Genomic DNA, 27,982 nt, shown 5'->3' on the forward strand with positions numbered 1-27,982 from the left:
GAGTAACAGAATGAAACTCAGTGTATTGGTATTCCAGCTATTTGTGCTTTATACTTCAACGGTAGTCAATATATTCGAGATGGGGGTGGGGGCGAGGTACTTCTCTCAACATCTTCCTCAAAATCCAAACCAATGTGTATCTTTCCGAATCACCTTAATAAAGTTCAAGTGCATCGGGCTTCGCCTGCTTCTTAAACTGCACACATGCATGAGAAGTTCTACTTGGGATTCTACTTGGCGACCAAATTAAGTTTTATTTATCTGTGAATGTATTTTGACCTAAGATGCGATTCCATTGGAAATGTAGAAGTGACTGATTGTTGCATACATTCTTAATACTAGCAAAACTGCACGCGCGCTGCGCCTGCAATGGCCGAATTATTTTGTGGTATTGAATACAAAATAATGATTGAAAATTCACAAAAGAAAAAAATTTGTTTGTATAAAATAATTGATCTGGCATATAAGATTATAAGTAAAGTATAATTGAAATGTTGTACATAATAATATGTCTAATGCAAAAAATAAACTTCACAAGTTATTATGTCTTCTACAAAAGTACAAAAAAAAAATCATTCTCTAACACAAAAGCAAACATTCCAACATTCCAAGCCGCTGCTATTGTAAACATATTACATCTTCACCCAAACTTTTTCTGCACATAAATAAACGATGATGTTGTTATTTATGGAACAAACACAATGTGGGATACAAAATAATTAGGACAATATTAATTTTGTTACCTTATATGAAGGTTTTTTTTGGCGGTTTGATTTCCGTCCAGATTTGGGGTAACTCTTTGGAGTTGGTGTAGAAGCCTCGAGAGTGGTATCTTCAACAATAAGCTATATCAATGAAAGAGTACTCAATTAATGTGTTTCTAGTACAATAAAAAAAATATTGTATAAAAACTGCATATGATTGGCATATAGATATGTATATACAGAACCACAACCTTTTGTTTCTTTATTGATGATTCACAAACTTTATCAGCATCATGTGTTTGAAAAATTCTATTAGCTGTCAACGCTGCATTTGGATTATTCAAATTGAATTGACTTATTTTGAGCTCAAATGAAAGTGATAACCCAATCAGTTTTTCATTCAAAATTTCCTTAATCATTTGCGGACCTCCATCCTGAGAAAAAAAAAATGAAATTGTAACATAGTCAAGTGTGAAGTCCGTATGAATGGTATCTTTCACTTGAAAAATATCAGACAAACCTGGTCATTCATAGCAACCAAATCTTCAATTGGAACTGAAATGAGTTTTTCAGCTTCAGACCCAAAAATAACAAGTTGCTGTGACTCGATTGTTGGATCCCGAACATCGATGCGAACGTAATACCTTTTTGAAATAGACAATTCAAAATTTAAGTGTTGAACATGTCCTGAAAAACAATAATCTAGATGCTATGTCAGATGTGCAGACTGCAGACTATGGAGGCAGAGAGAATTTATTCGCAAAATATAGTTCGCATAACTAATATCGAATATCGACCAGTATCCGGCAAAGAACAATATGGACATTTTACTATATAGATGAAGTTCCTGCTCCAAAATTTTAATCACGAATGCACACTACCTAAAATTTTGATTAAGCTACACAAAACTAATACAACCCTGAGTAATCTACAACTCGACCAGAATAACCCAAAAATCCATTATAGCTCTTTTCCATTTGTACTCATGTTTGTTCGACTTTCTAGAGGCCATACTATACATACAAGTAAAAGGCCTATCTCATGACAGAGAATGAAAGCATATTCTGGATGATTTCACTACTCGACACAAAATCATGGTAGATGATGATAAACACAATACAACTTTATAAAAAATAGTTAGATGACGACAGGTATATTTGGAAAATAAAATTATATTCTATTTATTAATACAGTACATGCCTATTTAATTTTATTGTTTTGATGAATACCTTGCAACAATATTTGTAACAACACGGTTGCACTTTTCACACCATTTTCCCGTTATTCTGTTTGTCACTTTCTTGCTGCACTTTCCGCAAGATAAATAGAAAGGCTCACGATCATGTATAACACCAGTTATTGTGCATTGACATGTGAACACTGCACCTTTTTTTTTTAAAGAAACTTTGTTAATGTCTAATCTATTTAAGATAACAAAAGCTGATCACTATAACTTGTATACTCTTACCACGGGCTTGTCTGTCTTTACTGCATCAATAATCTCTTGTAATGTTTTTTGGTAGGTATTGCGGCAATTTTCTGACATGTAGTCTACGATTGAATAGTTTGATAGGAAACTGATTTGTTTCTGTTGGGACCTGCATTTTAGATGTATTAGTTCCGAATAATTAAATACTTAATACGGATTTAAATGTGGAGTTCAGTTTTTTGAAGATTTATGAAGCATTTGCATAATACCTGGTAATCTGTAGTAAAGGCTGTGTCTCTGGGATCTCAAGATTCGAATAAATCCGTGTCGATGATGTAGAGGATACACAGTAAATATCTGGAGAAATAATTATTCATAGTAAGCAACAAGTAATCTCAGTTGAGTTCGTCTTCGATTTAAATCGAATTAAAAAGCTCACCATTGAATAAATTGACAACTACGGATGTAATAATAAAAACAGGTGCAGGTGTACTTGAAGAAATGTTATCATTCTCAATTTCATTAGCTTTGTTTCTCCACAACAGAAACCCTTATTTTTTTCCCTGGAAAGTTATGTAGTGCATAAGATAAGATGATGAAACATGTTTAATTGATTAAATGGAAATTAATAGAACTGAAAATTGTTACCCCTCACCTTGTAAGTAAATCTCTCTTTTCTTGGATATATTTCCACTTGGTTCTTGTATTTCACAAACTGAATGAAGTATGCCCATAACGTCTGTTTAAGATAGAAAAATGATCGTTAAGGAATTGAGTTATAAAAACGTAGTAAAGTGGCAACAACAATTTTTCATATTTAATGAAGGGATGCCTTTATTGAAATTAGTCTACTTGGGAGAAATCATACCGATGGAATAGTCTTTTTGTCCATGGTGAATGTGAAGATTGTTAAATGGTACCAAATTGAACTTGTATTTCGGGATATCAGTAGAATGATCATCAAGAACCTTAAGTATGGTATCCCATTTAAAATATAACTTGAAACCATGATCAACAGGCTTGTAATTGCTTTTAGCGACACCGACGCTAAAATTTTGAAGTTTACATATGTTACCCTCCTGCAAGGCCTGCTTATATTTTGATATATAATTTCCTGTGATGATTCCTTGTATTTGATCACCCTGCAGTATTCGAAGGAATAATAAGAAAGCATAAAATAAATCGAAAATTGGTACATCAAAGATTTCAATAAAAATACGTATGTTCAGTATATGACCTTAGCATCAATAAATATGATATCCATACTCTGGAGTTCTTTTTCATCTTCAAAGTTATACACCTTGCAAACTCTTGACAATCTGACAACCAGTTTCCATGGTTTTCGAGTCCCATCAACTTCGGCGACGTAGTGATCATTTCTGGCGTCCATTTTTTGTCCAAAGAACCTGTTGTTTATATGTCAATTGATAATTAGTAATAGTATATGTACTAATAGCGAAAAAGCGAAAAAAAAAGATGGAATTGCAAATTCTTACTCATCAACTTGCATGTAAACGAGTATATGAGAAGTGAGAAACAACCCCAAGGCTGTATGCTTTTATTTCAGAGCGGTAATACATATATATATATATATATATATATATATATTTTTTTTTTTTTTTTTTGCTTAGAACCGTTGCGAGTTAGTTTATTTGAAATGTTGTAAGGTAATTTTTTTTTTCCTTTTTGTTAACTGGTAGAAAATCTGGGCGAAGGGGTGCGAGAGAGTAGAGACGGTTAAGGAGGTTTCCAAAATAGGCCATTTTTGTTAACTGGTAGAAAATCTGGGCGAAGGGGTGTGAGAGAGTAGAGACGGTTAATGAGGTTTCCAAAATAGGCCATTGTTGTGTATACTAAAGTCGTGTACATATGTACTCATGGAAGCCCAAAACAATTATGACCTTTCACATCCAATTGAATTCACTCAACTCAATTCGGTTTGACCTGTTTTTTTTAGTGCTGTTAAAAGTTTATTACACTTTCATGAATATTGTTACAGAGTTACAGTAGTAGTAGAGGCGTTGATAGGCTTATTAGTCCTAACATTATTCCCTATAAATTTCTTTTTTAATTACTTGTTAACAAACATGTTTCACGCATCGTATTGTCGTGATTATGATAGGTCTCTTGTTTGGATTAAATATTGTAAACAAAGTTTCCTGCAAAAATTGTTAACGGAAGTATTGCCTGTTTGATATGATCCATAATGGGATGCCCCTCTTAACTTACGTGTTATTTGTACCATAACTGTAGAGTGGGCATGCAAAGAATCTACTAATAATGCAGAATAATTTGATAATCAGATACGGTGTTCATACAAATAATAGAGAGAAGTATATAACAAAGCTACATTCACAATAATCTATTGTGGGGAAAAACGGTTGCGAATCACATTCACAATAATACTGCTTTTGGAACGTTTTTACTTTCAGTGAAGCTACATAGGTAATAACAAATGACAGCATGTCTCTTGGATCAGTGTATAGTCAGAAAGATGTGTGCATGCGGCAACCCTCTACTTTGAAATTCAACTTCGTACATTGCTGTTAGGAAAGTAACAGAAATGAGCATGTTAGTCGTACTAATATTACCAATTTTTGTTTTTAAAATAATAATAATTAAGGCATTCTTTATCAGTACCTGTAACTCTTCTACGATGTAGTGGTTGTTGGTACAAACTTTGCATGAATTGATTTAATTTAATTCTGAAAACCCGATGAACAATATCGAACCTATCAGCTGCTTGTTGTCTCATGTTTTGGTTCAGAAAGAATTTGATCTCATACCAATTTGGGTTGAAGCCAAAAGTCAGAGAAAGAGTAAGGGGCTTTGACGACCACCTATAATAATTCAACCTTGCATCTTCAATATGTGTGTTGGCATCCATTACATATTGTTGATGCAAACGACCAGCTCTGATCAAATTGTACACTTCGTTTGGGGACGAGTTGACTTGCATAGAATTCACTAAGTGTTCTTCTGTAATGTGGTGCTTGTCCATGCATTCCTCTTCTACATAGAATTAAATTGTGACTGAAAACGATAGCTGGATGCAATTCACGTGTATACTGCAAAGTTGTAACAACCCTCAGTACACGATCATTCCGAGTACGCTCTACAAAGTGCAAAGTAGCTGGTTGAATACAAATAATAGTATAGTATAACATAACAAACGACGGTATATGAATTAAGATAGCATTCCTAATTTGCTAAATGTTTATACAGTAAAAGTTTCTGTCTGGCAAAATGCAATAGTACATTAAACTCAAACTATACTGGTATGATTTAAAATCAAATAATTAATGCACTAAATTCTGAAATAAATATGAAAATATTGCTAAGAATTAGAGGCAAAACAATAATTCAGCTACATTTATGGACTGATATATTGTAAGTGTGTGACAATAAAAGAACAGTTTTGATATTGGTTGCAGTCATGGAGATATAAATTGTCAAAGTTAGTTCATATTGTGGATTTTTTTTCCTCTTTTCACTCTCTATCAAATTAGTTTAGGGAAAAGCATGAAGTCTGGAAAAACATCTAAATTTAACTGTGTCAATGCAAGTTACCTCTTAGTCGTATCAACCTTGCAAGAAATGCAAACAACAGTAGTATGAAGGCGTCCATTGACCTGTTATGTAGGCATGGTATTTATTTATGTCAAATAATTTGAATAAAAAAAAAAAAAAAACATGAAAATACCTGTGCTTAAGGAAAGAGGGCCAATTAATCTGGATAGTGGTCATTGAATTAGGTATTATATATAAACAATCATGGGTATGAGAGAATTATATCTTAAAGCACGACATCTAGGGAATAATGGAAAAAAAGGAAAATAGATTTGACAATCAATCAGCGAATTTTTTAAATTGATAGCAGAATACTCTTACAAAAACTTTGATAAAAGTCTGAATGAAAAAGTACCTGTTCATTTTTAAGTTTATCCCGCATCAAATGCTGTTGTATTCTTTTACTAAGAAATGGTGAAGGCGGAATAAAATTTATATAGTGCCGTTGAAGTTTGGAACCGGCGAGAACCCATGGAAATTACACTTTAAATCGACGCACCCCTTCGGAAGGTTGCTTTGTTTAATTAGTAATTAGTAAAGTATCGAGTCCACCATCCAAGGCTCACGTGCAGTTCGAGTTAATATAGTTTTTTTTGTGTGAATTAGTCAGGTGCTCACGTGCAGTCCTGTCAATGCATCTCTATTCTCGAAGGAGTGAAAATAATGTGTCGCCATGGTCCATATTTATATGTATTTTGGAGTAGGTAATAATGGTATTTGTACTGATTAATGTAAAGAATCATGAGTTAATGTAAAGAATCATGAGTCTTTAGTTTAGTTAGTATGTACGTTGTTGCTTAGAAATGGGTATCGAATAGTTTTATTTATTTTGTTAATAGTTCGCATAAATGCCACTTGAAAGTAAACAATTTATTAAGTACTGTTGTGAGTGACAACTATTTTTTATCAAGTTCTGTTTGAATTTGAGGCTATCATCAGATCAACAACTATGACTTAAAACAAAAGTGATCAACGTCAATAAAAAAAATCATCGTGTAATCATTATGTAATCATCATGTAAACTATGACTTAAAACTAAAGCTATGAATTAATATCAGTATTAACTAAAGAAAAGGGCGATCGTTTGCAGCTTGGACAGAAAATTGTATTGATATCCTCTTCGGCAACCTATAAAAAAGCGAGAACAAATGATAAACAAAAACATGTTAAACACACTAAAAAAAATATATACCCAAACATTTACCTTTGCATGCCAACATATAATTTCTTATTTTTTTTCATTGTTATTATGTTCTTGCCTATGCTTTGCACCATGCAGCATAGTAACTTTCGATCGAGACCTGAAAATTTTAATATAGTGAGCATAACTCATAATAGTAATTATAATGTTAATAATATTTTTATGAAAGTGTCGTTAGGCATATGATTTATACCTGCTAAAAATTAGCAAAGGCTGTACTTCTGGAATGCCTAAATTTGAATAGATTTTTGAAGACCTTGTAGTGGATACATCGTAAACGCCTGCTTGTCCTAAGAAAGGCATACTGATGAGGGACTTGAGACATACTGACATATATAGTGTCCTAAGAAAGTCATATATACTATCATCGAAGAATTTTTTAAAAAAAAAGAAAGAGAAAGAAAAGGTTAAAAATAATGGAAATGACGAATGGAGCAGCTGAGTTAATGAGAGTCACAAAGTCTGGACTATATTCAAATATCCACGTTATGCATTCCAGAACACACATATTTAAAAAGGCATTGGTCCCCGACATATGCAGTTGTTGAATGAGGAATTTAGTTAAGTGGAGGCAAAAATGAGTTTGAACATAATAAGACAATATTATTTATATGCAAATATAAGTCATTATAAGTAGATAATTCTACAGAAATGACAATTTTCCATTAAATTTTTTATATACTAATCAATAACGCGACAACAATTTAATAGCTTAGAATTATAACCACTTGAGAAGTTGTGATTTAAGGTTTACCTTTGAAAAAATTAACACTTGCAGATGTAACAATCAAGACAGGTGGTTGTGTTTTAAAAAAATTGGTCTTGTTGTCAATTTCAGGAAGCTAGTTTAGATCCACAATGTAACTCTCAATTTATTTCCCCTGCATATAAATGAAAAAGTTCATAACAAAGTTGTTGGAATAGATTCAATTTGGTTTGTGTGTAATACGACAAAATTATATACCTTTCATCTTGTAGGAAAATATTTCCTTTTTTGGCAATGACTCCTTGTTCCATTTCAGACACTGAGCACAATACGCCAACAATATCTGTTTACCATAAAAAAAATTATACATATATAATTAAAACAAGGTATGAACATGTGCATTCATATGGAATATGCATATTTAATGAACTTGTAAATTTATTGACAACAGGGCATACCCACAGAATGTTCGATTTGTTTAGAATGTAGTCTGAGATCGGTGAAAGGAACGAAAGAGAAGTTATAGTTCGGAATGGTAGCGTGTTGTCCATCAAGAACCTTTAAAGTGGTATCCCATTTGAAAAAGATAACAAAATCATGATCCACAGGCTTGTAAGCGCTTTTGTAGGCAGCGACGTTGAAATTGTTAATTTCACACACTTTACCCTCTTGCAGAGCATGCTTATGTCTTGAAATATAATGTTCATAAGCAATTGCTTTTATTTGATCACCCTGGGGAAAAAATTGCAAAAGCGAAGTAAGAAATGCACAGTAATACTGAAAAAAGAAATGTAACAATTGTTTGTTTTTTTACTCACATGTTTATCAATCAAAATCATATCTATACTTTGGAGCTTTTCTTCTTCTATGGAGTCAAAAACTTTCCAAACTCTTGACAATCGGACGAGTAATTTCCATGGCTGTCGAGTAGCATCAATTTCAGATGTGTTGTGGTGATCCCTGATGGCCATTCTTGTATCGAAGGCGTGCTTACGATAAGGACGTAGTAAGTGTTAATGTCAACCCTGGAAACAAAGGGAAACCATTGCATGAAACACATATATATATATATTAGAAGTGGGACTCTTATGGGGGTGTTTTTATCAAACAATTTGAATGCAATGGTTAGAAGGTTAAACTATTTAAACATCAAAACAGAGAGTGGATTTTAAGTTTATCGGGAAAAAGGAAAAAAAAAAGTGAAAATTTAAATATTATTGAGATTGTATGAAACCAAGTAGCAACAATATGTTCATATGAAAAGTATGAAACTACTCCAAAGACGCTTTGGTTAGTTTTAGAGTTGTAAGACATATTTGGAGTTGAGGAATACTCACAACGTTGAAACGTCGCGAAACGCTGTGAAACAGATTCGAACATCTTTTCTATTTTCTTCGTCGAATACATTAGAACAGGTGTCGGTTTTTGGTTAGTTAAGAAAATCTGTATTCAGTAACTACTTTTTTTTGTTTTTTTTTTGGTAATCAGTAACTACTTTGTTGGCTTGCTGAAGCGGTGCCTCTGTAAAAGAGGAATGAAGAGATACCAGTTAAGAACGTAGATATAAGGCAATCGTGTGAAATAACAATGAGTGATCTGGGAAAAAATTAAAAAGAGGCTCAACATTCACAAACTTTAAACTTAATGGATTTTGTTTCTAGCGGAATTCCACATATACATTGAAAAGAAATGTTTTCTAAGTTTTGTAAGTCTAAAACGATTCTTATAAACTTCTTGACCATTTAATCCATCATAACACTGGCCTGACTTCTCTTTGACAAGTTCAAGCAGCTTTTCACACAACTGGTTGCTCTGAGAAAACAACGATAGCCCTCGATTCTGTAAGCAGTCAACTCGGGAAAGCAATTCCTGGTCAAGTCGGAAGCATGATGACATCCCTACTTCGCTGCATCTAAGCCGATCTAATAGAGTAATGTTCTCATGCCGAAGGGACTCAGTTTCAAGCCTAGAAGATTAAATTTCTCTTCCCAAGTTCTGCTCCACACCTGTCAATCTCACTTGCTCCATTTGCAGTTTACCTACATAACTTTTAAATTTCCCAGAGGATACGTTCTTATCAACTTCGTCACTAAGTCCCTGGTGAAGCCCACTGATTGTCTTCTCTTGCTCACTGCAGGTCCTCTGTAATCTTGCGATTGCTCTATGCAATTCTTTGTTTTCCCTCTCCTTCTCTTTATAGCTTCTTTGTATGGATTCCTTATCTGATTGTGTGCTTGTGAACTGTTCTTGCAAATCCAACAGGTTCTGTTGAAGATCATTGTTCTGCTTTCTCACTTCTTCCAAATTTGTCTTCATGTCCTTCAAGTGCAGCTCCGAATTTGTGATCCTGTCTATGTTCTCCGTGGTTTAGTATCCGTAATTTTTAAGATTGTACTCGATATAAAATATTTTATAAATATAAAAGTAAAACTATAAAGTTCAAGAATGCATATAATTTATTGCTTTGTTATTGTTCATCAAAACCTTCAAGCGCAGCCCAAGGACTGATGTTAGGATCAAACTTAAAACGAATGTATAGAGGATGACAGAAGAATAATACTTATTTAAGTAATTGCAGCAAACCTGACAAACAAAAACAGGAAAAATTCCATATATCGTAATTATTATCACTTGAGAACATGAGTTTGGAATAGTTGTTCAGAGTTCATACCAATTCTTATTAACAGCAAGGATAGACCCGTCAGAAGATGCCCAAGAGAGAGAGATTATCTCTTTATCCTCTTGTTCATGGTCAGAGATGTCATCTAGAATTTAACTACTTGATGCTTTTGAAGAACCATCTACTTTCCCATCCCGCAATTGGAGATCCTTATAGCCTCTGACACAAACAACCTGGGCCTCAGAAACATCCCACAGAATAATCAACCCTTTCTCATACGCAATGAGCACTCTGCAGAGAAAAATATGTGAACCTTAATTTGAGGTTTTATTGAGCAATCATGCGTCTTTATGTCCAACCTATAACAAAATAGCTAGTTTCACTCGGAGAAACGAAAGTTTTGATTTGATGAAACCAAAAATTTCCCAGGACATAAAGTTACTGGAGCTAGTTTCTTTGATAACGGCATAGTTAGTTCGTAAATTTAACGCAAATGTTACATAAGAATAAAAAAAAATCATACATTAGAAGCACATGAGAGTAATATGTAGTGTAATACCTATGGTCGCTGTAAGGATGTGTCACACTGAGACAGGACCTCTTTGTAAACAACATTTCTGGTGTGTGTTCCAGGGAATCTTGGTAACCTTCCATTCTTCACCATAATTTTTGTACATTCTCTAGAAACACCTCTCGACAAAGCAACATACATCTGCCCATGACTGAAGACAGGTTCCGGGAGATAAATACCTACATGTTTGATTGTCTGGCCTTGTGCTTTGTTTATAGTCAAAGCAAAGCTCAGCCGTACTGGAAATTGCTTCCTTATAAGCTGAAAAGGCAAGTTTAAATCTTCTGAGGTTTTCAAAGGAATGCGAGGTATAAATTCCTTTCTGCCAGCAGCATGTCCGGTTACTATTTCTGCATGAATATGGTTTGTGTCGAATCCCAGACAGACTAACCTGGTCCCATTGCACATTCCATACCCAGGATTTATATTTCTAAGCAACATAATTGGTGCACCAATCTTAAGACGCAACTCATGAGCTGGCAGACCTCCTGGAGAGATATTATTTAACAACTCTTGTTGGTACAAATTAAGAAAATCATCCTCGACCCGAATCAAATGAATAGAATACAACTTCCTGGCGGGTAAGAATTTGAGAACACGATCATTCAATCTATTAACATGGCTGTTCAAAGGTGTCAATATAGCTCTATCCACAATGTAATTCAAGTCCCTTGCATTGTCGATAGATTTGGGAAGACAGCGTCAATCAATCTGTCAATGGAATCTTCATTTTCCCAAGGGATAACCATATCATCCGAACTCTGATCATATCATTTTCTCGTTAGGGTTCTTCAGCATTTCCAAGCTTCAGTAGATAAGCAGAATAAGAAGGATCAGATTTTGTACGCATGTTTTCTTTCAAGCGAAAGATCCTAACCTGTTTCCATAAGTCCGACTTAACAATACATGCATTAATTGTTTGTGTCCTTGTACCACGAGGTATTATTGGTAGTGTTTGCCTGAAATCTCCTCCAATAACCATAACTTTTTTCAATAAAAGGGAGTGTTTCATCGAAGAGGTCTCTAAAAGTTTTGTCTAAAGCCTCAAAAGTGTAGCGATGAGTCATCGTGATTTCATCCCAAATAATAACACTGGCTTTTTTGATGAGGTTAGCTAAATCTGTTCCTTTACTGACTAAACACATGGAGTTAGGTTTTGGAGAAAGCGGAAGTTTGAATCTAGAATGAGCTGTTCTTCCTCCGGGTAATATGGTGGCTGCGATTCCTGATGTTGCTGTGGCAAGAGCAATTCCCCCGTCTTTCCTAATAGAAGCCAGTATTGCACGATACAGGTATGTCTTTCCAGTACCCCCAGGGCCATCCACAAAGAAAATTCCATTTTTTTTTTCTTCTACCACTTGTAAAATAGCTCTGTAAGCAGTTAACTGTTCTTTATTCAAGCAATCAATAGACAATAAATCTTCATGCGGCACTACAACAGACAGCTCATTCTGTAGGAGTTCAGAAAAGGACGACTCTAGAAGTAATTCCTTATTTACAGGAGGAAGATCATAATCAGATATTACCCGGTTTTGTAGTACTAAGAGTTTACTTATATCACTGAGAACCTGATTGTGCAATACTTCAACACGTAGTGTTAGAACTTCGCATAATCCTCAGCCATCGCCATGACAAACTCATCCCATAATCTGCGCACACCTGTTGGTTGGCAGTAGACTAAAAGCGTAACAAATAAACTTCTCAAAGCAGATGGCATTTTGACTCTAGAAGCTTCTACAAGGCATGCTCGATAACTATCATCATTTTCTAAGAGTCCAAGTCTTTCAGCAGCTTCTTTGAAAGTTTTGCATCTCTCACCATTAACATAAAGCATATCATGGAAAAATGTGGGACCCCTAACATGATTCAGCAGAACCCTGAGGAAAAATACATCACCTTCTGAAGGATGAATGGTATATATTCTTCCAATAACTTTCAATGTCGATAATCGACGGACCCAAGTCCTTTCTTTTGCAAGCCACTGGTAATATTCAGGTATTTCTCTGTATAATAATTGCCTTGCTTCAGGATCATCTCTGTTTAACTTGAAAAATTCTGTTAGCATAGTTCTAGAATTTAGCTCATCTGCAAGTACATTGGAGACAGACTGATGACTATAGTACCGAACATGTTGCCTGTTCGGCAAGTGAATGTGTAGTCTTTCAACAGATGGATAAATCTTACTCAAGGCAAATTTATAAATTCTCCACAAAGCCTCAGGTGCACAAATCCATCTGCCATCAACAAAGTGTTGTATCTCATCAAAATCAGGTCCACGTCGCACTTCTAGAGATACACAGTCAGGTCCTTTGTAAACATACTTGTAGAGATACTTAACAGATGAAATGCTACTGCAGACTTCAACATTAATATGACAATTATATTTCCTCAGCAACCAAGGGTTATATGGAACGACCCAACTATTGTTGGCAATTTTTTTAGATCTCCCACCAAGAGGGACAGAACGGCCGTCATAACGCCTTTGATATATCGGGTAGGTATCATTCCCCTGAGTTGTAACAGGTGCAAAAGGCTTGGGATAGTTTCTTTTGCATTTTCCAGTTTTCATACATGGAGTGCGCCTGTATGCAACTCCACATGGACCATGTATCATATGTTCAAGAACAATACGATATAATTCTGGTTCTTCATCTTCATAAGGTATTTCTGCCCTAACTATCTTGTCATAGTCATCAGGCCCCTTCAGCTTGTCCTCTTCACTGAAAATAAGCAGCATGTGAACATGTGGCAACCCTCTTTTCTGGAACTCAATAACATGCACATGAGCTACGACTTTACCCAGAACACCAACTTCATAGATATCCTTCTTTAATTCCTCTAACTTTTCACGAAATACACGCGTGGTCAAATCTGGTCTATCCTGTGAAGTTTGGCCAGGTTTTAGTCTGAAACAATCTCGTCCCCATCCTGGGTTGCATCGTCATAGTGAGAAATATGTCAGGCTTTCCATATTTGTGGACCAACGCCATTCGTCCTGGTATCGCTGATACATATCACGCGGACTACCATTGTAAGAAGAGGGCAAAACAGTTTTTCGACCAACATTGGCTGCAATTGTAAGAAGATGTAAATGTCATGATTGCAGATAAGTGAAGTATGTAAAAAAATGTTTATAACTTAATCAATATTACCTGCATTGTTTTCACCAGCAAGCAGCGATCTTGAAGTCCTTGATAGATTTCAGCTCGAAGGGTGTCTTGGTTTTTTTTCTAATCCAACGCAATCTACTACTATCAATTTTTATGTAGTTGTCAACTATGTATTGCTGAAGCAAACGACCACCTCTAAGAAAAAGAGAGGTATCATGCTGCCTAATCTACAAATTATATAGTTAAACGATTATAACCATATCAGATACAAAATGATAGTTTAAAGGCATCAACAAATTAAGGGAATGCATAAGCGGAGTAAAGCATGGAAAAGATAGCAACCCTACTATCGTATAACAAAGCATATTCTATGCAACCGTATACATTAAGATCAAGCATGCTTAACCAATCTAAAAAATAATAATAACAACATAATGGGGTAAAGTAAACAAATTGTGATTGGGAAAAATAAAATTAAGTATGGCAAAGTCAGCAAGAGTCAGTCCCTTAAAATACACCAAAGTGCATGTGATTTCGTATGGAAAAAGTAAAAAAATTTAGGAGAGGAGGTGGACAGAAGGTTTGTAAAATGTGTACACTTTTTAAGAAGATGTAAATAAAGAGTTTCTGACCTGAAGCACATAAGAATAAAATGCACGGCATGTCACACTATTTCCGTTATTGCTCCTGCTATTAAGATCCCACCCATAGCTCCCATAAGGTAAAAGTAAAGGGTATTGCAAAGGATCATAGTAGCCAGCTGTTTCTGGCACTGGGATCAACTGTCCATGCATGCCTTGAACAATGATCTCCCTCCCACTATTAATTTCTTCATCAGCTGCGCCAACTACTACCGCAGCAACTTGGGATGCACTTGGAAGAGAGTACTGCCGTTGATGAGGGGATTGTTCCTTGATAATCAATCTACACTGTGCTATGTCATCGCGCTGTCCAATCTGTCTCAGCACTCCAACGAAACAGTTAGCATCCAATGCAGTCTTGATTTTCTGAACAATTTCCAAATTTAGTCCATCGTTCTCGGACATACGATGCTGTAATTCGTGATCAGTATCGTATATATACATCTGCAAGAATCTAGGCTTGGTTCCTTCAGCAGGAGTAAGGCTTCCAATTCTATGGTACACACCACCTTGAGCACGAAATGTATAAACTCCTTGTTCTTCATTAGCCAAATCCCTATCGAATTGCACACCCATCGAAGTGAACGAAAAGACATGATTGTAAGAGCGGATTTGACGCCGAAAATCACGACCAATAGGTGTTTGGTCCTAAAAAAGTGCTAAGATTTCTGGTGGGGATGCGATCTGAGTAAGCACAATCTTTCCAGATTTACAACAAAAATCAGATGTCTCTCGACTGAACAATGCGGCCACGCAAAATCTGCAGGTCCTTGTATCTGCCAGATGAAACGCAACAAACGCGATTGAGTCTCTGAAATTCCTCGCACAGTTTCGATGTCTACGCATAAAAGTGGTGACTGGAGTCTGTTGAACCCCACTATAAGTATCTGAACTCTGAGAAGTAATATTCTGATCCATCGCAACTGCACCGACTGCATTGGTCTGTCTTTGTTCGTCTCTCAGAAGTCTTCTTCTTGCACGCCTTCTAACATTTTGTGTATTTATTCTCTCAGCATCCATAAGTAGCCTTCGAACTCTGTATCTTTCACGGGCTTGTTCTCTCATTTGTTCAATAGAGCAATCCATTCTGTCACATTCAATTCAATGCGTAAGTCCAAATAGGAAAAAATGTAATAATGAATTAAAGGAAGATGTATTAATGTAAATCAAAAATATAATCCTAACCATAACAATTTATCTATTGTTTGGAAGATACCTTTTTTAAAGGTTGACAGATGCATTGATGAAGCGCTGATGAAGAACTGATGAAGCGACTGATGAAGCGAATTAATTGACAGACGCACCAAATTTCTCTATGAGAAGCCCTGATGAAGCGACTTAATAGCATGAGATGAAGCAGTTTTTTTTTTGTAAGCGATTAATTTCGGGGAAACCGTTTTGTTTGAAGAGGGTTTTTAAAGCAGATTACCGAAGTGAAAGGGTGCGACGTCGGTTCGGAGAAGAAGTGCGGTGTACCCTTTTATTTTTTTTGGGTAATATAGATGAGATAAGCGAATTTGGGAGTAAATTTGGAAAATATAACGCGTATTTTTTTTAGCCAAACATGTTGAACCAAAAAACCGTTTTTTTGGGGAGTTCGCTTTCTCTATTAGAATAGACTTCTTGCACGCCTTCTAACATTTTGTGTATTTATTCTCTCAGCATCCATAAGTAGCCTTCGAACTCTGTATCTTTCACGGGCTTGTTCTCTCATTTGTTCAATAGAGCAATCCATTCTGTCACATTCAATTCAATGCGTAAGTCCAAATAGGAAAAAATGTAATAATGAATTAAAGGAAGATGTATTAATGTAAATCAAAAATATAATCCTAACCATAACAATTTATCTATTGTTTGGAAGATACCTTTTTTAAAGGTTGACAGATGCATTGATGAAGCGCTGATGAAGAACTGATGAAGCGACTGATGAAGCGAATTAATTGACAGACGCACCAAATTTCTCTATGAGAAGCCCTGATGAAGCGACTTAATAGCATGAGATGAAGCAGTTTTTTTTTTGTAAGCGATTAATTTCGGGGAAACCGTTTTGTTTGAAGAGGGTTTTTAAAGCAGATTACCGAAGTGAAAGGGTGCGACGTCGGTTCGGAGAAGAAGTGCGGTGTACCCTTTTATTTTTTTTGGGTAATATAGATGAGATAAGCGAATTTGGGAGTAAATTTGGAAAATATAACGCGTATTTTTTTTAGCCAAACATGTTGAACCAAAAAACCGTTTTTTTGGGGAGTTCGCTTTCTCTATTAGAATAGATAAAATCATTATATTTTTCCAGGGCTATGCCATGTCTGACTCCACTGCAATATTGACACGTTGCTTCAATAAAGGAAAATTCAGTAAGTATACGTCAGTGGGACTTAAGGCGCCAAACATGCAGGCTAAAATTGTGAATCGGAACTCTGGTTCCTGTAGTATGCCTCTAGGCAATGGTGGTGAGCTTTGGTTAAGAGGACCTGATGTTATGAAAGGTAAGCGGAAAAAAGTTAGGAATCTAAGATACTAAACTGGATAGGCAGTACGTGAAACAGGACAAAATGCCTGAATTTACCTATTTACCTACTTCGATCAATTTCAAAAGTTATTTTGTCATAATTCTTATACGCATTGAGTTAGTTTTAGCTTCTACTGTAAATTTGAAGTTTTGAAGTTGGGTTAGTTAGACTTACCCCCCTATTACTAGTTGCAATTAGTGTTACCTCCTCGTTTTCTAAAATATTAGTGATACCCCCCAATTGCAAGATCCAACGGTTACGAGATAAATTCTTTTTTCAGATGAAGAAATCTGACCGTTGGATCACTCAAATGGGGGGGTAACACTAATTGCAACTAGTAATGGGGGGATAAGTCTAACTAACCCTTTTAAGTTTTGATTGAGTGACTACTTCATATATATATATAACCTGGTATGCAACCCCACAAAGAAAAGGCTATGGTGTTGTATAACCTGTATCAATACACTATTTTAGCAACCTCTTAGAACAACATAGAGGTGTGGGCGAGCTAGCCTTCAACCGCTAAACTATCTTACCACGTTTTAATAGCTATCATTTTTAGTCATCTAAGCCTCTCGACTGTGATTCTGGGTGTCCCATCCTATCACAATGCGAACACATATTTCTCTCACCTGTTGAAGCCGTCTTTTCTCCAACCTCTAATTAACACTTGGTTTTGATTCTTCTCAATCTCCTCGGGAAGGAAACCCAACTCTATCTTATCACACTCCCTGCTAAACCCCAATTCTTCATCAAGCAAAAAAGTTCACCGGGTAAACGACTACAACATTTTCTTTACTGGATGAACACTTCTTTATGCTCTTCAAATTCTGATTTTATTGTATGAACAATTCTTTATGATGTTATTTTTAAGAATTTTGAATTGGCATTGCAATATGTTAGCTAATGTGAATTATTATTTTTTGTTGGGGGGAAATTTTGAAGTTTTTGGGGATTAAAGCCTTCATGAAGATCAAGTTCAACCTATATATTGCTAACCACACTACTAAAAAAATGACATATTATGACGCTTGTTTTTTTATCTATCTTGACGGCTTTGTTAAAAACCGTCAAGATAGGTGTTTTAGTAATATTTTTATGACGGCTATTGCAATATTATGTCGTGTATGACACAAGCGTCAAGAAAATATAATAAATTTATGACGGTTAGTACAACATTATGTCGTGTATGACACAAACGTCAAGAAAATATAATAAATTTATGACGGCTGTTGTAACGTTATGTCGTGTATGACACAAACGTTAAAAAAATATAATAATTTTATAACGGCTGTTGCAACATTATATCGTGTATAACATAAGCATCAAGAAAATATGGTGGTGTTTCCTAAAACAGTCAAATTAGCAATAGAATAAACCGTCAACGTTCTCACAATTTTTTGGGCACTAGCTAGGCTGTACCATTTTGGCTTTCAATAAAACCGTCAACAACTTTACAAAAAAAAAAAATACCAAAATAATAAACTCCTCACTAAGAATTGAACCGGTCAATAGACTCCTCAGTCCTCACTTATGGAAACCGCAATAGAGAAATCCAAGTTCCCCTCTCCAATGAAAATTCTCCCGCTCACCTCAATTGTTTTTCCCTCTCACTGGATATTAAGGGATTGATGTTAGGGTTACGCCTACTTTCTTCCCCTTCCATTGCAAACCCTAACTGTTACGCATTTTTTTTTTCTTAGTCTCGTTAGTTTCTCGCACACTCACTTCTTCGCTACGCTTAAACTTGTTTGAAAAGGGATCAGTCTGATTACTACTACAACAAAGTTTTCTAAAATCTAAAAGTAAGTATTTTATTTTTTGTTTATTTCTTTTTTCTTGTTTAAATTGTTTGTAGAAATATTTTTTATTGCATTTGAATTTTTTGTTTTCAATGAGAACCTCAGTCTGAGGTTCAAATCATCTGAAAAAATGCAACAATATTATGTTTTCTCCCTCTCTCTCTCTCACCGCCGCTACACTATTCTCTCGCTCTTAACAGACTTATTCTTAAAGTTTTGTTTATGCAATGTTTGATTGGAAGCTTCAATCCTCCTAAACTAAATCCATTAAAGTATTTGTCGGTCTGGATGGTGGTTTTTTTCCGCTGTAGAGCTGTACTCTTAGTCTTATCTCTTGAAGATTTCTATCAATCTTTGTGAAATCTACAGATCTTGTAGGCTTCCTAGCACTGCCCTACGATGAATCCCATTTGAAGACAAAACACCCAAACAACGTCTCTCTTCATTCCTCCTATATACTGGATCAGTGAGAGAGATGTGGCATTAGTATCGTTAGTTGGTGTTGCTACAATGTTTGATCTTGCAGAGATGCATCTATCTTTTTTTTTTTTTTTTAATTGAATTTGTTCTTATGTTCGATTCATATTTTTAAGTTGTGGGTTCCCTTTTACATAATTAAGCTTGTGCGAAATGTTTTACTCAATTCTAGGATGGGGCAGTCATTATTGGGAAAATGCTATTCACAAGGCAAGGAAAGAAATTTGACTATGATTTAAAAGCAGGTAAAGTTGCACTTACAAACGTAGCACTTTTACTTTTTTAGTTCAAGATATGATCAAAAGAAAACAAAAATCCAACGGGTAAAACATGTTCTACAAGTAATTACATGTCGGTGTGGAGATCCCCCGGATGACAAATCTAGAAGTCAAAACCGGTATAATTTATCACCATTCATCGGATTCTGCGAGCCATCCTGCTTCATTTTCATGAGGCTGCTCTCAATGTTTCGAAATACAGGTTTATACATGCGTGCAAGGCCATTATATGCTTGAACAGCGTGTTGGAGTTGTGCAGAAAGCTTCATGACCTCAGCAGAAAGTTCCTCTACTCTACTTTTGTTCTTTTGCAAGTTGCCCCTCAAGTAACAAATATTCATCTGTGTAAACTTTAGCACCTGCAACATTTCCACGATCTTTCTCAGCTTAAAAAAATCTTGACTGGACCTTTGCGTTACCCATAGGTAGTATGCTAGTCTTTTCAGTTCATGATTTATCCAGTAAACCACGGAGTTCTTCATTCTACCTAAGACAGTCTTTGACCTGGTTCTGCCATTGTACCACCACTACGGTTGCTTCTTCATAAGAGGCCCAGATATTATAATTTTCCTCAAAAAGCCTCTCTATCTCTGAAGATTGTGAGTCGATCTCCATCAGAAGTTTCTGACGACTATTTTCCAGTCTCTCAACCATGACTGCCATATCATGCAATTGTTTCTCAAATCTATCCTTGTCTTCCTTTGAAAGTTCCTTGTTAGCAGCTTCATCCATAGCTTCGAGGTCTTTTTGATAAAGCGGCAAGTCTTTCTTCCAACTCTTGCTTTTCAACAATATAAGCAACGAATTCCTAGATTGCTCCTCTGCTAATATTCGTTGCTCCCGCTGGCTTTAAGTAGCTTCACTTGCTGCAACTTCGAGAGTTCAAATTGGCAAACTCTTTTCCATGCTTTGGAAATGATCTTGTGAGATACCCATAGAAGAGATGCCACCAAGTGGATTCATTATTGCTTGTTGCTGTAAAGAATTTAATTACGCTCTCAAAGCCGCAACATCTTCCTCGGGTAAATCTTGTTCCTCTTACGCCTCCTTCAATCTCTTCTTGACCATCCGAAGGGCTGAGCTGAAATCCTCCCGTCGCGAATCGCTGCATCTTTTCCATGGCCACATCCCGGCGAGCTTTCCTCGGTGAGAGCACACATTGTTACGCTCGAGGTCATTCAAACGCGCTTGTGCAACGCATCGTTTTCAATTTCCTTTGCTTGAAGCTCAGAGAGTTGGCCACCACTTTGTGATCTATTGATTCCCAAAGACGGAAGTGGATTGGAAGAAGATTGGAGATCAGGCCCTGATGATGCTTTGCTTAGTCTTTCTGCCGCTCTTTTTTGAGGAATTTCTTCCAACGTTCGTCTGCCTAGAGTTGCGTGGTCACCTCGTGCACACAGTAGCTCATAACAATATTGTATTATGATGTTGTTTTATGTTGTTCTAAGAGTGAGCTATATAACCTTGTGGACACATTTAGCTCATAACAATTTCGTTTTTATAATGCTGTTTATCGTTGTTCTAACAGTGACCCTTGCTGTCCATGTACTCCTTCCAGGTCACAGTGGATTTTCCATGATGGCATGATCCATGACTCATGCTTCATTTAATTTTGTAATTTTGGCAAGAGTATAATAGTATTTTATATAGAAATGTTGAAAATCTTATTTTCTTTATTATTGTTCGTTTCAGTAGAATTGATTTGCTCATTTCAGGTGCATACTGAAGTATTTTTCAGCGACCGCCCTGTGCTAAGGGTATGTAATACAAAGGAAATGATTGATAAGCACTTGAAAGCAACAGGAGGCAGAGTTTTTTCTCGTTTCCTCCAGAACTGAATGGATACCTACAATTGGTATCCCAAGAACTGTTATTTATCATACTAATTGCAAGTATATAAAAAGAACAGAGATGATTGTAATTTCTTTGTTGACTTATGTAGCTAATGGAGTTGGCTAACACTAGGACATATACAAGCGCAGACCTTATTGAAATTCGTTTGGAGTTTATCAAGTACATCGAGAAATTTATCTCGACATAGGTATGTGTACCATTTATATATCTTTTATGTTTGATAGGTATTTGGGGGTTGTATATGAAGCTTTAGTTTGAAGTTTTTCCACCATACATTTCGAATTTAGGTCTAACTTCTTATGTTCTTTCCTTTGCCTATTAGCTAAAGGGTTATTTGTGTACTTGTGGTAGATATATATACGGTCGGATATATCCTACTGATGGTGTGTATTATGTTATTTTTCGGGCTTAACCAATATGATTCTCTGTCATAGTTGATTGTATCTTTTTCGTTTAGTAGTTATTGACTTAGTGTGCTAACACATTGTTTGTGTATTTTTTTTAATACTGTGTAGAAGTCGTTATATGATTATAGTTTCAGTTTACTTATTAAACAAACTAACACATTCTTCTTCATATTGTTTTTTAGGTTATAAGTGAGATAAGGTAGCTCAATTAAGTTTGTTTGAGATGGATTAGTTGATTAGCAATTTGTTGGATGGGTTATGTAAATTCCATTGTTGTTGGATTATGAGACTTGCTTGATTTTGAATAAAGTGCTTAAGTTATTTAATTTTTTCTCCGTGAATAAATCATGTAATATGAACAAGTTCTTGGAATGATTTATGCTGGTAATAAAAGTATGATTCTTGTTTCCGTAATGGACTCTAGCTGTCGGTGTCTAAATGTATTGGTGGTGTCCTGAATGTATTGGTTTACAAGAATTTCAAATTCTGAGGAATTTTCAGATTCTGAAAAAAAAAAAAAAAAAAAAAAAAGGAGTTATGGAGTGCTTCCAAAGAACTCAGCTGTCATGTGGCATACCAATTTTTGACAGTTTTTAGTGTTAATTTCTTGGCGCTTTTGTTTCTCGGTGGCGCTTAAATAAAAACAAGTCATAAATGAAGGTTTAGTTCTTGACACTTTTTCTAGTAAACTATGATGGTTAAGTAAAACATGTCATGCAAAAGGATCCAGTTATGGCGTTTATAAATGAATTTTTGTGATATTAAGTTTGAGCTTTTATGTCAGCTTCTCCAGAACCGTCATCATCTTTATGACGTTTTTTGTTAATTTTTATGACGGGCTCTATAATAATGGTTGTTTTTTAAATGAAAAAATGTCATTAAACCTGTTTCATGACGGCTAAAAGCCGTCATCACAAGTCATTTTTTTAGTAGTGCCAATAAGTAACTTATCTTGCTATTTATTGCTCAGTTTATTGTACATTCATAACTATTCTAAGTTGCTCGAAGTTTTAAAAATCATTTTTACCGATTTCTAGCTTCATTTCATTTGTTGGTTTAGTATCTGTGTGGACCCTCATAAATAGTCCTCATGACATTATCTGATCCTCCTCATTCTGTGGCCTCATTGGATCGATTGTGTGCAATAAGACATCTAGCCCGATGGAATGCTCAGCAACACAATGTCTCTATGGACCAGCTGGGCATGTTCTCTAGACATGGCACCCGGATTGGATCCTTTATATTTGCAGGTTTAGCCCAGGTTTGTAGCCAGGGCACAGAATGCTCAGCAGCACATCGTCTCTATGGACCAGCTGGACGTACATGTTCTTTGGATATGGCACCCAGATTGGACCCTTCATATCTGCAGGCTTAGCCCGGGTTCGTAGCCAGGGAACATCATGGCATGTGGGCCAAGCCTCACTATAAGCCCGGAATAAGCTGAAAACAAGGCCCAACCGGATCCCATAGAATCCGGAGGTTATGACTCTATTCAATGTACCTGAAAACTAGGGATAAGGATTCAGAGCTAGAGATTCTCTAGGGTTTTGGGTGGTTACGTATGGAAGAGTTTTCCTCAACAGAACTACATTGGAAGCTCTATACATTGTAGACTTTCAGATACTTGATCCCTCTGGGGTATGTAGGCAGCCACTGATCTAAAAACTGGTTCAATCTCAACATCAAAACAAACCAATTCATCGTCACTTTGAATATTCTGTGCATCATTCTGTGGGTTGCGATATTTGGAGGTCAGTTTCTCAAGAGTGTCTTGGTAGATCTGTAGCTTACAATTTTTGCCCCGACATCTTTTGGTGCCGTCTGTGTGGAGCGAACCCACGACCACGTTCTTCTCTTTTATTGAATGTCACGATCAATGGCTGCTGGTAGATCCAAAAGAAATCAAAAGTTGGCTGACACCAGTTAGTCTCAAGAAATTGCACAAAACTTTCCTCTAATCTTTGAAACATCCACGGCAACCGATTCTTCGACGAGGTTTATGCTTTCGGCGATAGCATCTTGGCGTCGATTCCCCATAGAATCTAGATGCTCAACATGAAGAAGAAGATTTGGTAGAGAACTTGCGAATTACTGTTCCAACAGGGGAACAAGATGCAACTAGGGATACTCAAGTCATCACACTCTGAGACAGATTTGCATCTACTAGGGCAAGGCCTTCGATGCTGCCTCAGCGTTTGCAGTAACGCCTTGGGCCTAGGTTGGGTGCTATTTCCACCAAATCTGGACCATCCATATTGCCTAGGCGTTTGCAAGAGCGCCTTAGGTCTGAATTGGGCCCTCAAGATCTGAGCCACGATGCTCACCCATCCAATGAAGAAACTCTAATGTCTATGTTGCTCAAGCTGAGCAGAGAAAATGATAAGCTTAGGAAAAATGACAACAAAAGGCTAGGGAAGAAAACTCTCAGCATGAATCTTCCGCACCAAGGGAGAGTAGGTCTCCAAAGAGGAGGCATCATCCAAGGAGCCACTCCTCCAGCTGCACCCAAAACCATAGAAGCCTGCCATAATTCTGTGGTGGTTACACTGGAGGCCACAGAACCGGAGTCCGTCATAATTCTGTGGGTGGTTACATTGGAAGCCACAAAACTAGAGTCTGCCATAATTCTGTGGGTGGTTACACTGGAAGCCACATAACCAGAGCCCGTCATAATTCTGTGGGTGGTTACACTGGAAGCCACATAACCAGAGTCTGCCATAATTCTGTGGGTGGTTACACTAGAAGCCACAGAACCAAAGCCTGCCATAATTCTGTGGGTGGTTACACTGGAGCTAGAGAGTGAAACCCCTGCAGGCCTGACATAAATTTTAGGCGATATAGGCACTACTCTATTGATCCAGGCTGGAGCCCTGAAAGGAGAAATTGTACCCACAGAGTATCTGGTGCGGGCAGATAGGTATGCTATTGTTGAGGAAGATTTGAAATTTCAAAAATTTTAACGTCACTGAGGGCGACTTCAGCAAAACTCTAGGCCTAATTAATTGTTTATGTCAAAGGCATCATTCTAGCCGAAACAAAACAATTACTTTACCTTGTTCTTTAGAATCATCTGGCAACATTGAATTATCTTTAATTTAGAGGTTCAAACAAGAGCGTCTGCCTCAACATGCTCAGTTTTTGAGGGTTGAAGTCTGATAATCAAGCTCAGCATGCTCGGCATAAAACATTATGTTGTCTACACCAAGATGTTGTGATCATCACAACATGGTTCATATCCTATAACTAATAAGCTACTTCTGTCATTGATTTCAATTGTGATTCAATAAAGAAATGATCCATCAAAATCAGTCTACATTACACAATTTACTTTGTTCTAGTGGACTACATCTCCAACTATATCTAGCCAATCTCAAGTTCTCATATTAACATGCTTCCAAATTTCCCATACAGAAGGGGCACTTCAGTGTTACTGGGGGTGTCTACAGTGCATTAGTCGCAACAAATAAAGCAAGTGGAGAAGCCAGTTTAAGGTCCACGATGATGAGATCAACCTTAGTACAAGTTATTATGGGGCATGCAGGGAATCCAGGGATATCAGAACCAAAATATTTTGGATATACCATTTCAGCAAATAAAAAACAATGATGGGGCATCAAAGCCTCAACACTTGCAGCAATTAATCTAGGAAAGTCTAGGCATATTATTATAAATTCTTTGTCATAGCCGAATTAATATTTGAAGTATTTTTGAGCTTTTGAAGTTCCACAAGGTTTTCACTTCAGCACCAAAGTTTGTAAAGCAAAGCTAAACTAAACTCAGAAAATCATTATTATGTGCTCAATCTTCAACCTTAAACCCAGGTTTAAGTGCTCAGTACACCTGGTCAAGTTAGAATCAGTGAACTTCATCTGGCATTTTGTTCAGAGGGGCGAAGTTTCTGTCCATCAAGGGAAGAGTTTCTTCAGCTCCTTCCACACATGGCTTCTTTTGTGGTTTTCTATCTGCACTACTGATTACTTTATGGTACTGACCTCTGGGCATTCATCCTTTTGATGGGGAATTGGGGATTCAGCCCTTTGGTGACCACGATGATGGTCTCTCTTCAGTTTTTTAGGGGAAGAGTTCCCTTCTTGAGGGGCCACAGGGGCTGTCCGATTAGCTTCTTTGCTTCCTGACGTCTGTTCAGGACATCCTCCTCCCACCCCACATGAGTCTCAACCCTGTCTAGGAGTTCCTCCAAATCACGGGGTGGTTTCCTGGAGAGGGATCTGAATAAGGCATTGTTTTCATCCAATGGCAGTCTGTTCGTCACAAGACTCTATCTGGATTGAAATTTCCATGAATCGTTACATGTAAGACCTTAATGCTTCTCCGTCTTTTTTCTTGATGTTGAACAATGCGTCGATCCGCTTTGGTTGGTGCTTGTTGCACGAGTACCTGCTATGAAGGTCCTAAACATTTCTTCTGAGGACCTGATCTGCCGCTTAGGTAACCTGTGGTACCACTGGAGCGTAGATCCAGATAGGGAAGTTGTAGGGGAAATTCCGAGAATCCCCTGATCTTCTTCTGTGCCTTATGATCTGGAATCCTTTCCTGAATAAAGAAGGGATGAGATGATGGTGAGTTCAGGGTTGGACCGTCTGACGGCTGCCTACATATATCCTTTGTTCTATTGGAGAATCAAACTCTATTTTGTGTAGTTCCTAAGAGCGAATCCCTATGGTTTATATAGAAAGGGCAATGAGAGTCCTAGGGTTAGGGCTGCCCTCACCGCTTGTGAGTTCCCTTCCATCTTTGGACTCTGCCTTCCTATTAGGATTCCTCTTCTTATGGAAGTCTGAATCTAGACCATATCTTATGAGAGGTAAGTTTCCTTGTTGATCATAATGTCCCATCGTGTATGGGAAGATTATATCTAAAAAGTAACTCCTAAGATATGTCATCACGATTCCTTCCTTATCATCAAAGATCACCATCTTCAGTTTCCTTATATTCAGGAACTGTCTATATCAGTTCCTAACGACTGGGGTAACTGTTATGTTCGAAGGCGGTCAGTCATGTGCCTAGCACATGTCCATTAAACACTCGTGCTAAGCACGAGATCACATATTCATAGAACTGATCCGATGGTCCTCATCTCATTCTGGACATCTATAGTCTTAGGTTATTTCCCATACACGTGTCATATGTTCAGTGATGGGAAATCCCCCTACAGATGCCCCCTTTCGTGCCATCTAGCATGTGGGCGCTTGAAGCGACGCTGCTTTTGGTGGGAGAATCTTTTTCCAAAACTGTTGTTGGAACTGAAAAGACGGCTTGAACAGATACGCCGTTTCCTGAAAAAGGTAATGATGGCAGTTCCATCCTGAAAAGACGCACCGTTTAGGTTCATGCTAACCATCCATCTTATCTATATATAAGGGATCTGGTAAGAGAACTTTCATTATCTCTTTTGCTACTTTTTTCTGCATATTGAACCTTTTGATCTCCCGCTAGGGTTTAACCAAAGCTTGAAACTTTTCCTTTTCCTCGATCATGAATCCCAACTGGCCACTTGTAAACTTTGGAGATTTTTCCTCCCTGAAACTGATCCGCGAGAAATTTCACATCCCTGAAGATATCGGCATGGAGTGGGGGAGGTTATCTGATGAGTTGGCTTACAAGGAGGTGGCGCTCATCACCATTGGTCAGCTTAGGGCCGACTCACTCTTCCCCTCCACCTATTGCTACGAGAGTGTTTGATTCACTTCAATCTTGCTCTTGGTCAGACAGCACCCCCATTTTACAGAACTGTTATGTATTCTGCCCTTCTTGCCAAGAGACATGGATTTGCTCTAAACCGTTGGGTGTTCAGTTACTTTTATGAGGTCTAGCGTATTTGAGACCAATCGCACTATTACCTCATGACCAGAGACAATAAGAATTCCCCGAACGTCTTTTTTGAGGGGAAGCAGAGTGACAAAGGCTGGGCTGATCACCACATTCGTGTGTTGGGTGATGCGTGGGGCATTCACCCCTTTGATGCTGATGGTGAGCCAATGGGAATTCATGTTCCAAGAAAACACACCCATGCTCCAACCAGTAAGTCTTCCTACTCAGGTACTTTATAATTTGATATAGAGTCTTTCGCCTGAATATCTT

At 37.0% G+C, this 27,982-nt stretch overlaps 3 protein-coding genes and 1 pseudogene across 16 annotated transcripts; all 4 read right to left on the reverse strand.

The window, feature by feature from the left end:
* Positions 1-425: 425 nt before the first annotated feature.
* On the reverse strand, positions 426-16,169 carry LOC147477273 (uncharacterized). 12 transcript variants are annotated; one of them, XM_086583486.1, is made up of 8 exons: positions 15,769-16,169; positions 14,544-15,639; positions 2,403-2,490; positions 2,172-2,302; positions 1,934-2,090; positions 1,225-1,348; positions 956-1,138; positions 426-845 (listed from the first exon to the last, which is right to left on the reverse strand). In XM_086583486.1, the coding sequence occupies exons 2-8, from the start codon at positions 14,572-14,574 to the stop codon at positions 720-722; spliced, it is 840 nt and encodes a 279-aa protein (XP_086439612.1). In that variant the 5' UTR covers positions 14,575-15,639; positions 15,769-16,169; the 3' UTR covers positions 426-719. The 12 variants fall into 12 exon arrangements, 2 of the variants coding, with proteins under 2 accessions (XP_086439612.1, XP_086439613.1); XR_015208344.1 differs by lacking the exons at positions 426-845; positions 956-1,138; positions 1,225-1,348; ... (1 more) ...; positions 2,172-2,302; positions 2,403-2,490 and adding exons at positions 9,236-9,957; positions 10,282-10,463; positions 10,790-13,870; positions 13,954-14,138 and having other exon boundaries at positions 15,769-16,163; XR_015208340.1 differs by lacking the exons at positions 426-845; positions 956-1,138; positions 1,225-1,348; ... (1 more) ...; positions 2,172-2,302; positions 2,403-2,490 and adding exons at positions 9,236-9,957; positions 10,282-10,521; positions 10,790-13,870; positions 13,954-14,138 and having other exon boundaries at positions 15,769-16,163.
* LOC147477274 (uncharacterized) lies at positions 4,406-7,724 on the reverse strand. Of its 3 annotated transcripts, XR_015208348.1 has the most exons (7): positions 7,659-7,724; positions 7,098-7,194; positions 6,908-7,004; positions 6,059-6,831; positions 5,704-5,765; positions 4,774-5,248; positions 4,406-4,676 (listed from the first exon to the last, which is right to left on the reverse strand). XR_015208348.1 is itself a non-coding variant. In XM_086583489.1 (5 exons), exons 1-4 carry the CDS (start codon positions 6,083-6,085, stop codon positions 4,998-5,000), a joined length of 369 nt encoding a protein of 122 aa, XP_086439615.1. In that variant the 5' UTR covers positions 6,086-6,271; the 3' UTR covers positions 4,406-4,676; positions 4,774-4,997. The 3 variants fall into 3 exon arrangements, 1 of the variants encoding a protein (XP_086439615.1); XR_015208349.1 differs by lacking the exon at positions 7,098-7,194 and having other exon boundaries at positions 7,659-7,677; XM_086583489.1 differs by lacking the exons at positions 6,908-7,004; positions 7,098-7,194; positions 7,659-7,724 and adding an exon at positions 5,837-5,865 and having other exon boundaries at positions 6,059-6,271.
* Positions 7,752-8,931, reverse strand: LOC147477275 (replication factor A protein 1-like). Its single transcript, XM_086583383.1, has 4 exons — positions 8,429-8,931; positions 8,069-8,342; positions 7,869-7,953; positions 7,752-7,785 (listed from the first exon to the last, which is right to left on the reverse strand). Exons 1-4 carry the CDS (start codon positions 8,579-8,581, stop codon positions 7,752-7,754), a joined length of 546 nt encoding a protein of 181 aa, XP_086439509.1. The 5' UTR covers positions 8,582-8,931.
* A 3,557-nt stretch (positions 16,170-19,726) lies between the features above and the next one.
* On the reverse strand, positions 19,727-20,348 carry LOC147477276 (uncharacterized; annotated as a pseudogene).
* Positions 20,349-27,982: the final 7,634 nt, after the last annotated feature.

The sequence above is a fragment of the Coptis chinensis genome, chromosome 9 (genome assembly GCF_015680905.1).
Source record: "Coptis chinensis isolate HL-2020 chromosome 9, ASM1568090v1, whole genome shotgun sequence".
NCBI lineage: Eukaryota > Viridiplantae > Streptophyta > Magnoliopsida > Ranunculales > Ranunculaceae > Coptis > Coptis chinensis.